General features: G+C 44.6%; 1 protein-coding gene across 1 annotated transcript in view; it reads left to right on the plus strand.

The window, feature by feature from the left end:
• The first annotated feature begins 880 nt into the window (after nucleotides 1–880).
• The window catches only part of yeats2 (YEATS domain containing 2), a 128,943-nt gene continuing 115,910 nt past the window's right edge, over nucleotides 881–13,913 (plus strand). The window contains 6 exon segments of the mRNA XM_084332673.1: nucleotides 881–968; nucleotides 1,786–1,894; nucleotides 2,542–2,639; nucleotides 3,235–3,327; nucleotides 5,983–6,237; nucleotides 9,420–9,538. Of these exon segments, the coding sequence (XP_084188799.1) occupies nucleotides 1,795–1,894; nucleotides 2,542–2,639; nucleotides 3,235–3,327; nucleotides 5,983–6,237; nucleotides 9,420–9,538 (665 nt within the window). The 5' untranslated portion in view covers nucleotides 881–968; nucleotides 1,786–1,794.

Consider the following 13,913-nt stretch of genomic DNA (forward strand, 5'->3'; position numbering starts at 1 on the left):
GGTATTATAAAACGCAAAGTACCGTGTAAAGACACACACGTCAGATTGATTTCTGAACTAATTGTTATTCTAATCCCAAATGGATCACCCCCTCCTAATAGACAGTCTCCTCCCCACCGTATGTATATATTCTCTCCCCACCGTATGTATATTTCTCTCCCACCCACCCACCCCCTCCTAATGTACAGTCTCCTCCCCATCATATGTATATACTCTGTCAGGATCTATGGGTAACAGTACTGTATATTTGCATATCGTATATGTCACAAATGTAACAGTACTATATACCTGTATGTCATGTATGTCCCTATCATGATGTCATATATGTCGTGTATGTCATAAATGTCACTATTTATTGAAAATGGGGGGGACCCTGATGTAAACAAGACGAAAGTCTTTCTCTGGTCTGCATCCCCTTAACAATTGTGTGTATTGAGCTGTACTGTATTGTACCCCATTCTGCAATCTGTTAAATAAAGTTTAAATCCGTATTTGCAAATCTGATGTCATAAATGTATAGATGTAGCAGTACTGTCTATCTGTATGTCGTGTATGTCATATATGTTATGATGAATTGAAAATGGGGGACCCTGATGTAAACAAGACGAAAGTCTTTCTCTGGTCTGCATCCCCTTAACAATTGTGTGTATTGAGCCGTACTGTATTGTACCCATTCTGCAATCTGTTAATAACATTTTCAATCAATCAATCAATCAATCAATCAATCAATCAATCAATCAATCAATCAATCAATCAATCAATCAATCAATCAATCAATCAATTCATTCATACTAGACTAGAGTGCAGTTGGGGGGAGTAACAACAATTTGGGACAACAGTGGCACCCGGTGGCCATTTACCAGAACTGCAAGGCCATCCTGCAGGATCTACACTAACTGTCCACTTCGAGATTTCTTTTTACAAATTCACGAAACACAACAAGCCTTCAAGCTCAATATAGCAAACTGGTACGTTATAGCTTTGAAGCGTCGTTTGAGAGAAACATTCGAGTACATTTGGCTTTGCTACTATTGTCCCTTTGGATTTCAAAACAAAACGTTCTGATGTGTCTGTGTGTGTGCTAACTGTGTTAGCTGGTTAGCTTGCTGCTGCTGTTAGCTGGTTAGTTAGCAGGCTAACCTCACTGTCTCCAGTCTGCTGCACTGATCTGTGAGGGTTAGGCTTAATGCTGGTGCCAGGCATTTGAAATAGCTTTACGATTAGTTGATATAGATTTGCTGAGATAATAATTGGCCACCAGTGTGCTATCATGAAACAATGCTAGCATCGTTAGCTAGTTAGCCACTAGCAGCTGCTGGGAGCTAAGGTAGTTAGCTCAATGCTAAGTGGCTTTATTGACAAGGTTTGTTTTGATTGATTGATTGATTGAAACTGTTATTAACAGATTGCAGAATGAGTACAGTACAGTACGGCTCAATACACACAATTGTTAAGGGGATGCAGACCAGAGAAAGACTTTCGTCTTGTTTACATCAGGGTCCCCCATTTTCAATTCATCATAACATTTATGACATACATGACATACAGATGGACAGCACTGCTACATCTATACATTTATGACATACCAGATTTACAAATACAGTACTGTTTGTGATACAAAAAGAGTCTTAAAAAAGAGAGTATATATATTTGAGGGGGAAGAAACTGTACATTGTGTCTTCTGCTATTGCTCTGTCCTCCCAAGTTCAAGTTTCTTTATATTAGTTGTCATACAGAAATACAGAATACTTTGCATGAAATGCTTCCTGCTGTCCTCCCTCTCAGGTAGTCATCATGTCAGGAGTGAAGAGGAAGATAGAGGACAACGACCCAGACTACGAGGACATCTCGCTGGTGTTGGGGAGCAAGAGGAACAAAGTAGCAGAACATAATGGTAAGATGATCATATAGTCAGATCATAGCAGGTCTTCTGACATGATGTCTTATAATAATAATAATAATAATAATAATAATAATAATTCATTTAATTTATATAGCGCTTCTCAATAACCCGAAGTCGCTGACAATAGTCGGGAGCAAATGTAAAAACAAAGAAACAAAAGCAAAGAAACAAAACAAAGAAACAACAAAGAAACAAAAACAAAAGGAACATGAGACCATGGGGGGAACAGGGGAGACAGCATGATAGCACAAAAAGACTGGAGACAGACATCAATCAGGTTGGAGGGGGGGGGGGTTTATGGGTGGGCAAGGGAGAACAGGTGGGTTTTGAGGCGAGCTTTGAAGGTGGAGTTGCAGTGCGAGAGAAGGCCCGATCTCCAAAGTTTTTAAGTTTGGATGTCGGGACAGTGAGGGAGGCAGTGGAGGAGGACCGGAGGGAACGGGTGGGGCGGTAGGGAAGAAGGCGATCAGTCAGGTAGGGGGGGGCCAGGCTGTGGAGGGCTTTGAAGGTGAGGAGTAGTGTTTTAAAGTTTATGCAGTGTTTGATCGGGAGCCAGTGGAGAGAGTGGAGGACAGGAGTCTTATTATGAGTTCTCGCAGTTCTCTCCCTGGTGCTGACCTCCTTACCATTACTCACAGCCAGGGAAGCAACCGTGCAGAAGATCGACACCATCATCAGAGAGCAGTTTTCCCTGGAGATGAACAACAAAGAGCATGAGATTGAAGTCATCGGCCAGGTGAGTGTCACTTAGACATTCATTGAAGTCTCTTCTCTAGGTTTGGTATTGATTGATTGATTGATGATTGGAAATGTTATTACCACATTGCAGAATGGGTACAATACAGTACGGCTCAATACACACAATTGTTAAGGGGATGCAGACCAGAGAAAGACGTTTGTCTTGTTTACATCAGGGTCCCCCATTTTCAATTCATAGTGACATTTATGACATACACAACATACAGATAGACAGTACTGTTACATCCAGACATTTATGATATACAAATATACAGTACTGTTTATTTACAGACGGAGTTTAAAAAAAAGAGAATAATATACATTTTAGGGGGAGGAAACTGTACATTGGGGGGGGGGGGGTTCGAATTGCGGCCTCCCGTAGGTGCTCTTTTAGATATGGGTATGCCCCCATCTCAATGGCTGTGCCATTCATGTTTGTCTTTCTATAATGCAGAAATGAATTGTTTTGATATACAGGGTGAAACTGCACTGATTACTGATTAGACGGGTGGTCTCTCTCGTGGCCATTTTGGTAATCATGTTAACGGGTATGTGTTCAGGTTGGGTTCTTTATTTCTTCTTTTATTTTGCAGCGTCTCAACGAGGCCAGGAGGATGATGGACAAGTTAAGGGCCTGCATCGTGGCTAATTACTATGCCAACGCTGGGCTGCCAAAGCTACCCGAGGTAAAGGCTCTTTTGAATACTCATAAATGCGTCAGCGCGCGGATGGCGTAGCGGAGATTGCGCTCGTCACCAATGCAAGAGGCTGCGGTCTCGACTCCCGGAGTCAGCATTGCCTGCGGCTTGGGCCGGTCGTCATACTAACTCGTTTGGCTGGGTTAGCGGGAGGGAAGTCGAGGGTGGTAATCTGGCGTTGTGGACAGCGACGCCTACATTTCAGGTCTGGGCGCCTGCTCAGCGAAAGGCAGGAAGTGGTGAAGGCAGCGTGACCTCCCACGCGTTACGCTTCACCAATGAGAGTCCTCGCTGCCAGGTGAAAAAAGAGCCACTGGCTGACACACACACACACACACACACACACACACACACACACACACACACACACACACACACACACACACACACACACACACACACACCCACCCACCACTCATGCGGCAACCGCTAAAAAAAATCACTTTAAACAAAATGTGGCTCTCTGAGGGGTCATTGGATAGTTTCCTGGTCTTGAAACATTTGTGGATTGAACAAAAAAACTGCAAGAGTAATGAAACAAAAAGTATCAGTCCTGATGCACACAGCACTACACATCTCATGTTTAAAAGGAATTATAATTAGGGATGCACCGATCCAATATTGATATAATAATTATTGTGGCCTAAACTGAGGAACAAATTACAAAAACCGAACAAACAAAATGAAACAGATGCTAAGGAGCATCAGAGACCATAGGCCTGGGTGAAGAGGTGGGTTTTCAGTAGGGATGTCCGATATTGGCATAAAAATGTGATATCAGAAAATATCTGTATCGGTTTTCAAAAAAATAAATGAATCTTTTTATTTTTATTTTATTTTTATTTTGTTTACATTTATTTAACCTTTATTTACCCAGGCAAGCAAGTAAGAACAAATTATTATTTTATTTATTGTCAAAGTATGCATAATGTTGTGTTAATTACACGACAAGAGATATGTAATGTTAATTACCTGAAATTATTTCGTTTTTTTGGGGGGGGGGAAACCCTGCATATATCGTATCGGTTGATATCGGTATCGGAAATTAAGAGTTGGACTATATCGGTATCGGTAAAAAAGTCAATATCGAGCATCCCTAGTTTTCAGCAGGTTTTTTAAAGTGGGCGAGAGAGTTCACATTTCGGATGTCCATGGGGAGGGAGTTCCAAAGGGTGGGGGCAGCGACACTAAAAGCCCCGTGCCCGATGTCTGTGCCAGTATCCATTAGGCTCCACGACCGCAGGCCAACAGCTGTGAAGAACTGTTTTGACTCTTTAACTACTGAACTCTGGTGCACTTTGCACAAGGAGGACCCACACATCACTCACTCATTAGCATCTTAAATCTTATTTGTAAATGCACAATTATATTTATTGATAATTCTCTTAATCTGTTTATTTTATGACATTATGGAGTATTGCACGTTGTACAGAGTAGAGCTAGGTTAGCTTCATATTTGCACATGGGGTTGACTTGGGATAACATTTGTATTATACCAGGTACATACGTGCATGTCGAGCAGATCATACCTTTATCTTTATTCTTATCTTTTATCTTTTTTTATTATCTACTATACTTTTTCTTATATTTTTATTGGATGGCTGTATCCCCCCCTCCCCTGTGCGGCTATGACCCCCAAATTACCCCAAGGGGATTAATAAAGAGATCCATCTTATCTTATGAAACCAAAACCAAAAAGAACATATCCATAAATATTGAAGATCTCATTTTGAGATACATTTATCTTAATAAGTGTTATTATCATTCATTTAGATGACAAAATTGTGTGCAACAGTATTACAATATCATAATTTTATCACATTATGTTACAAATCCAGTCTAGAAGTAGAATATGGAAGTATGGCGTTTTGTAATGAAAAATGTGTTTGAACCATTATACTGTATACTATAGCTAGTAGGGCTGTACCCAATGTCATTTTTTTTTTTTACATTCAAAGCTTCTATTGAAGTTTTCGAATGAAGATTTGAATGTCTGTCGTCATATTTTATGACATAATCATATGAATATAACTCGTCAGTTTCGTCAACATAAATAATGCAATAAGGGCACGGTTGGTACGAAAGTGATGGCGACGTCTTGATGGAGCGCCGAGCAGACAGGCTACATCATTTATGATGAATGTTTTATTTATAGCTACAGTCACTTTCTCATTTCATGAACCGATAATGACATCCCGGCATCACTAATCGGCGCGTCCTCCTGACATCTAGGGTCGGGCATCGTTTGGATTTGAACGATTCCGGTTCCGATTCTCCATTTCGATTCCTGTTCTCGATTCCGATTCTTTGAGGTGCAGGTCAAAACAGGTCACAGCTTATTTCGCAGGAGATTATTATTATTATTATTTATTTTTTTGAAAAATCTTTTATTTTCTTCATACTATTCACATTGTCAGTTGACTTGATACAGTTTAATTTGGTTGCTGTACTGTAACTAGGGTATTAATTAACAAAGTAAAAACAAAACAAGAATCTTTAAAAAAAAAAAAAAAAATATTATCGAAATTAAGAATAGAAATTCAAACATGTTACTTCCGGTTCCAGAACCGGAAGTTAGGAACCGGTTCCTATTAGAACCGGTTCTCGGTGCCCAACCCTACTGACCTCTCCCACCTTGCCTAGGTTTCCCAGCAGGCTTCCACCAAGAGTGACCCCGCGGTGCTGAACCATCCGGCCATCCGGCGCTTCCTGGAGTCCCCGTCGCGCTCCTCCTCGCCCCTCCACCAGGGCTCCGAGACCCCCTCGCTGGCCCCCTCGGAGCCGGAGTCCCTGTCGCAGCCCGGGGACGGAGCCGAGCGCGATGCAGAGGCGGCGTGGAGGGGGGAGGAGGGCGGTGGGGGCAGGCCGGAGCGCAGGCCGGGACGCAACACGGGGAAGGTGAGCTGAGCTGAGCTGATTAGATTTTATTTGATTTAAAATTATTATATATATATAAAAAAAAAAAATACAAGATTCCAGAACACATCAAGGATGAAACACAAATTCACGAATTTTAGGTGTTAATGAAGCCAGCATAGCAGTCTGGGTAGCTGTGGTGGATAAGATAAAGGAACGCATATCAATTTGGAGTTTTCTGATGTTGAATGAAGTAGTGGATGTATAGCCCACGTGGGGGTCCTGGGGGGGGGTGGTGGAAATTATTATTTCTGTTATTGTCCTGTGATTTATTGTTGATTATTACTGTTACTGTATTGTTTGTCTTGTTTCATGTAAAAAAAAAGGGAAAATAAAAAACAGTTGTAAAAAAAAAGGGGGATGAAACGCAAAAAAGTCTAGACTTATTTCCATTGTGGTCCTTGGTCTCAGACAGACGAGCGATACAAAACATGACTATAAATAACAATATGACAAACTACATGAACATTTTAAATGCAGTACAAACGTAGCCACAGACAACAATGTATCGGACAACATTTTCATGCATTTTTTTATCTAGTTTTTGACATTGTCGAGGAGCCACGATTTGACTTTTTTCTTTAAATTGTGTCGTCGGCTACTGATGCATTTTAGCTGTGTGGAGGTAGCAATTCCAATTAGTGGCTCCCCAGAATTTAAAAGAACATTTGCCCATATTTGTTTTGAACCTTGGAAATACGCAGGTCGGCAATGCCGGCTCTGGTGTTATGGGTATGCATGTCCCTGTTCCACTGAAAATTATTTGTAATAATTTGTAGCTGAGCTGGAGAGAGAAGCTAAGTTGCTTAACCTGAAGTTAGGCAGTTGCAAACCTGAAGCCTGCTTCTTTCCGATCCAAACTGGGCCAGTGCTCCCTTACTTTCTCTGGAGCCCAGGATTGGAACAAGCTGCCTCTCCCCATCAAGCAGAGCTCGAGCCTCCACAGCTTCAAGAGAAGCGTCAGGAAGTGGCTCATGGACAGAATGGAGGAATAAATCAAATCAAATCAAATCAAATTTATTTATAGGGCCCGACAACACACGTTAATGTCCCCATGGGCCGTACAGGTCTTCTTTAAACAAGTCAAGAAGAAAACATAACAATAAGTCAAGAACAGAACAAGAACACCATAAGGTCCAAACATTTTTAGATGAATGCAAATAAAAGAAAGAATGCAAGCACTCCCAGACATACCCCACGCGAAGGTAAGGAAAAACTCACTAAAACCTAACAATAGGGAAAAAAGCTCCACAGGCAGTGTGGAGGAGAGAAACCTTAGAAGGGCCATTCAAGGGGGGATCTCCCTTCTTAGATGTTGGTGATAATAGTGTTGCAGACGGACAGTTGGTAAGCATGCACTCATGTAGCCCCCTATAGTTTGAATGGGTTTCCAATCAGTTTTTAGTTATTGTGCGGTATACAATTTTAGCTATAGGTTAGTTTTCTAATGTTTTAAATGTATGTGTTTTGTGTTATTGTCGTGTTTTTGTTGTGGCCTAACAGCCCTGGGACCATGACGGAAAATAAGGGTTTTACTCTTTCTCATGTTATCCTTTGGATCCTTCTTGTGTGTTTTTAATCCATCAATAAAATCAAACCAAAAGTTGTCCTGTAGGGTTGAATGACAAGTCAGGAGAGCTGCAGTTAATTTGTCAGTTGTAATTCCTACACCGTTGACCCGATTTGGATGTAAATACCCTCGATTTAAAAAGCTGAAAGTCTGCACTTATACCGTAAAGCACATCTCGATTGTTTCATTTCAAATCCATCGTGGTGGTGTACAGTACACAGCCAAAATGATGACAATTGTGTTGATGTCCAAATATTTATGCACCCGACTGTAGATCTGTTTTACACCAGTGTTTTTACGAACATTACCAGCGTAAACAAACCCTTTTGAGCCACAGAATGCAGAAAATACCTTACATTTCTTTGATGTTTACCTGTTTTGCGTTTAGTCCTTGTATCAAGAGCTCACTACCACCTCTCCTCTCCTCTCCTCTCCTCTCCTCTCCTCTCCTCTCCTCTCCTCTCCTCTCCTCTCACTACCTCCTGTCTTCTCCTCTCCTCTCCTCTCCTCTCCTCTCCTCTCCTCTCCTCTCCTCTCACTACCTCCTCTCCTCTCACTACCACCTCTCCTCCCCTCTCTTCTCCTCTCACTACCTCCTCTCCTCTCACTACCACCTCTCCTCTCCTCTCCTCTCACTACCACCTCTCCTCTCCTCTCCTCTCACTACCACCTCTCCTCTCCTCTCACTACCACCTCTCCTCTCCTCTCCTCTCCTCTCCTCTCCTCCCCTCTCCTCTCACTACCACCTCTCCTCTCCTCCTCTCCCCTCTCCTCTCACTACCACCTCACCTCCTCTCCTCTCCTCTCCTCTCCTCTCCTCTCCTCTCCTCTCCTCTCCTCTCCTCTCCTCCTCTCCCCTCTCCTCTCACTACCACCTCTCCTCTCCTCTCCTCTCACTACCACCTCTCCTCTCCTCTCCTCTCCTCTCCTCCTCTCTCCTCTCCTCTCACTACCACCTCTCCTCTCCTCTCCTCTCCTCTCACTACCACCTCACCTCTCCTCTCCTCTCCTCTCCTCCTCTCCCCTCTCCTCTCACTACCACCTCTCCTCCTCTCCTCTCCTCTCCTCCTCTCCTCTCCTCTCCTCTCCTCTCCTCTCCTCTCCTCTCCTCTCCTCTCCTCTCCTCTCCTCTCCTCTCCTCTCCTCTCCTCTCCTCTCACTACCACCTCTCCTCTCCTCTCCTCTCCTCTCCTCTCCTCTCCTCTCCTCTCCCCTCCTCTCCTCCTCTCTCCTCTCCTCTCCTCTCCTCTCACTACCTCCTCTCCTCTCCTCTCCCCTCTCCTCCCTCCTCTCCTCTCCTCTCCTCTCCTCTCACTACCACCTCTCCTCTCCTCTCCTCTCCTCTCCTCTCTCACCTCACCTCACCTCACCTCTCTCTCTCCTCTCCTCTCCTCTCCTCCCTCCCTCCTCTCCTCTCCTCCTCCTCTCCCTCTCCCTCTCTCCCTCTCTCTCTCCTCTCCTCTCCTCTCCCCTCTCCTCCTCTCCTCTCCTCTCCTCTCCTCCCTCACCACCTCTCCTCTCCTCTCCTCTCCTCTCACTACCTCCTCTCCTCTCTCTCCTCTCCTCTCCTCACCACCTCTCCTCCCCGCTGCAGGACACGTTTGACATCCCCTCCTTGGCTGCCGTGGAGCAGCGGGTGACGTATCTCACCACCGGAGACGAGGCCTCCAGACTCTACGCCAAGAAGACCATCGTGGTGGGGAACGTGTCCAAGTACGAGACCCCGGCCTACCTTCCTACCTCATCCTCGCTCCCCCATTCACCGCATCCACACGCCGCTGTGCTCTTATGTCATGCTCGGGTTGGGATTCCTTTCCACCCTTTTTCCCAGGGTTCACACAAGGTCCTTGAGGTGCTTAAAGTGCTTGGTTTTTTTCCAAAAGAAAGTCAAGGCCTGGAATTCGTTGAAAACATCAATTTTTTTAACGAGGTGCTTAAATAGTCCTTGGAATTCAAATCAGCTTACCCTACCAGCTGTATTAATTTAACCCTCTGAGGGCTGGGCTATTTTGTGATTGTAACCCCCCCCCCCCCCCCCTGATTCTGGGCCCTTTATTATAATTGTTTTACATAATATGAAAGTACAGATTCATACCTTCAAAATAAGCCATCACTTGTACAAATCAGTAGGGCTGACCTTCGAATTTCTTTTTGGAATTCGAAGCTTGTATTTGTATTCCTTAGATACAAGCCCACAAAGAAACCGGAACCGTTTCTCTTCGTATTTATATTGACTACTTTACCCAGAAAGCAATGTAACCCCTCCCCCGCCTAATTGCAGCATAATTAACACATTTACAAGTCGTATACAATTTTGCAAATAAGGAAACAGATAGAGAGAACATTTCAAAGCACTAGAAATAGCGAATACGGTATGTGCTTTTTTTTTTTACATAATTCTGATTCACGCAACATATTTGGCATTCATGAAAAATCCTACATTCACAGCTTACCCTACTAGCTGTATTAAAACAACACACTCACAGCTAGGGCTGACCTTTGAATTTTCTTTGGCATTCGAAGCTTCGGGGCCGAGATTCGAAGCTTCGAGATAAAAAAATAATTCATGATATACCATAGATTGCCAGCGCTATTTGTCTATGGAGAAAGTCCCCTTCTTTGCATGGCTATAACTTTTTAAATTCTATTGCTACATTGCCATTATTAGGGCCCATTCAAAGTCCTATATGTATTGTTCATTGTGTAGCAACGTTAAACTTTTTCATTCACATATTCATAGTAAAGTATGGTCTAATGTATAAGTATGTTTTCATCTCTTTCTGCAGCTTTCTCCAGAACGTGATCTATAGCCCCAAATGCATTATATTGATGATGAAATACAGTTTGATGGCAATCAGCGCGATATAAAAATTCCAACTAGACGTACTTCTAGAAGTTACTACACGTCATCTGATGTTGACCGGATGGGCGAGGGGGCGTTTATAATTCCGTGGGCAGCGTTATACCAATCATCTAATGTGGGTCAAATGTTGATAATAGCAGTTAGTATCGAAGACGGTAATTTTACACGCTAAAACTCACCCCAGTCTCAGCGCGCCGTTGGGCGATCATTGTAGAGTAGAAATTCTATCATTATGGGGATGGCGATTTACCCGGTCCATCTCCAGCTTGTATAATGGTATATACGTCCAAATCATGTTGTTTATCGAGTTATTGGCAATCGATCGCTATGTAGCGTGACGAGCCAGAGTCCCGGGACATGTACCGAGTGGCCGGAAGCAATACGGACGTCTAGCACAACCTCTATGGCACATCCTGTTTAAGCGATTGCGCCGATCGGCCACCAGATGGCGCTCCTGAACCGCCAGAGAGCTCAGTGGGTCCTGCTGGTGGATCTCAGGCCAGCGGAGGGGACATATGAATCCGATCGCAGATTTTTGAAATATTGATATAAGGACGCTGTACAGCGTCCTCCGGCAACTTGAGCATGGCCAGCAATGACGTCTAAAAACGTTTCATGGCAGTCAAAGTGTTAAATCTTTTTTTTTTATTTAATTTTTTATGTTGTGGGACTTGTACAACACTTTGTTCAACTTTGTCAGTGCTGTAAAGTTGAAACCTTTTTAAATCTTAGACAAACTAAACACTTTGCTTTCATGAAATATTGTAAGCCGTCATTTGAGGCTTTATAAAAGCAGCACAATGAACACAAATCTGTCTGTGCCGAGTCCGACCTCATCTTAAATAACAAACAGCATTGCTTGTTGTAGTTAACAAAGAGAGGCAGAGTTGATTTAGCTAAAAAAAAAAAATAGAATATTTTTTTATTTTCTTTGAATTTTTTTCCCATTCGAATCTCATGCCAATCGAACGAAGCTTGGACGTATCTAAGACGGCCCTACTCACAGCCCACCATACAAGCTGAACGCTCAACCTACACTGCCCACAAAACCAACCCTGTGTCTCTTTTCCGTTTTAAGTTTCTCTGAACATGTGTTTTTGTCAAATGTCTTCAGAGACTTGAGCAATAACTGTGGTGCTGTCTTCAAGCCCAGTCTTGATGCATGAATGTCTACTGTTGCATATCCCCCCCCCCCGGGCCAATACCTACCGTCCTTTTCAAAGTCGGGTTTTCCTAGGAGTGCTAACCCCCCCCCCCCCCCCCCCCCCTGCTCTGTAAAGGGGAACTTCGCGGAAAAACAACGGCAATTTATTTTGCGCATAATCTCGCATGTATCCTGAGGCTCTAAACAATTTTGCACACATTAATTTTGTTTGACAGGGTATTGAGAATTCATGAGATTTTAATATCTCCTCCCGTGATGTCACCAGAGGACACTGAATCCTTGCGTTGTGTTAATTACAGCTCAATGAAAGGACGTAGATGGGGGGGGGGGGGGGGGGGGGAATAGCGATACCTATTGCAGTCCTTATCCTTCCTCCTTCATCGATATAATTTCATTGAGCTGTAATCACTGCATCACTGAGCACAGGGTGACAGTCACCATCTTCCTGGACTTTTACTTCTAAAACAACACTGTTCAATATTACTCCTACTGTAGACTCCCAGACTGTGGTTGTACTGGGCAGCTCCCAGGTGTCAGTCTGTGGTTGTACTGGGCAGCAGCTCCCAGGTGTCAGTCTGTGGTTGTACTGGGCAGCTCCCAGGTGTCAGTCTGTGGTTGTACTGGGCAGCAGCTCCCAGGTGGCAGACTGTGGTTGTACTGGGCAGCAGCTCCCAGGTGTCAGTCTGTGGTTGTACTGGGCAGCTCCCAGGTGTCAGACTGTGGTTGTACTGGGCAGCTCCCAGGTGTCAGTCTGTGGTTGTACTGGGCAGCTCCCAGGTGTCAGACTGTGGTTGTACTGGGCAGCTCCCAGGTGGCAGACTGTGGTTGTACTGGGCAGCAGCTCCCAGGTGTCAGTCTGTGGTTGTACTGGGCAGCTCCCAGGTGTCAGACTGTGGTTGTACTGGGCAGCTCCCAGGTGTCAGACTGTGGTTGTACTGGGCGGCTCCCAGGTGTCGGACTGTGGTTGTACTGGGCAGCTCCCAGGTGGCAGACTGTGGTTGTACTGGGCAGCTCCCAGGTGTCAGACTGTGGTTGTACTGGGCAGCTCCCAGGTGTCAGACTGTGGTTGTACTGGGCAGCAGCTCCCAGGTGTCAGACTGTGGTTGTACTGGGCAGCTCCCAGGTGGCAGACTGTGGTTGTACTGGGCAGCTCCCAGGTGTCAGTCTGTGGTTGTACCGGGCAGCTCCCAGGTGTCAGTCTGTGGTTGTACTGGGCAGCAGCTCCCAGGTGTCAGTCTGTGGTTGTACTGGGCAGCTCCCAGGTGTCAGACTGTGGTTGTACTGGGCAGCTCCCAGGTGGCAGACTGTGGTTGTACTGGGCAGCTCCCAGGTGGCAGACTGTGGTTGTACTGGGCAGCAGCTCCCAGGTGTCAGTCTGTGGTTGTACTGGGCGGCTCCCAGGTGTCAGACTGTGGTTGTACTGGGCAGCTCCCAGGTGTCAGTCTGTGGTTGTACTGGGCAGCTCCCAGGTGTCAGTCTGTGGTTGTACTGGGCAGCTCCCAGGTGTCAGACTGTGGTTGTACTGGGCGGCTCCCAGGTGTCAGACTGTGGTTGTACTGGGCAGCTCCCAGGTGGCAGACTGTGGTTGTACTGGGCAGCAGCTCCCAGGTGTCAGACTGTGGTTGTACTGGGCAGCTCCCAGGTGTGAATAATAGAACTGTGTGAATGTGAAGCAGGGCGTAGCTGAAAAAGAGCATGCGTGCTCAGCGAACCTACCCTGGGTAAATAAAGGTTAATAAATGAAAGTATTTCTATTCTATTCTATTAACACGACACAAGGACCCGGTGTCCTCTGATGACATCACCGGAGGAGATATTCAACCTCATGAACTCTCAATAATACCCTGTCAAACTAAATTAATGTGTGCAAAAAAAAAACGCTTAGAGCCTTGGGGATACTACTGTTATGTGTGAGATTTATGTGCAGAAATGAAATAAGAAGCATGAGAAACTCCTCACACACACTGGAATAAACATATTTGTCTCTGAGGAGCTCAGTCGGATATGGCTTCTATTCCCCAGACGGTGGGTTTCTGGATAATAATCTTCACGTACACAGT

Source organism: Notolepis coatsorum (assembly GCF_963971535.1).
Source record: "Notolepis coatsorum genome assembly, chromosome: 17".
NCBI lineage: Eukaryota > Metazoa > Chordata > Actinopteri > Aulopiformes > Paralepididae > Notolepis > Notolepis coatsorum.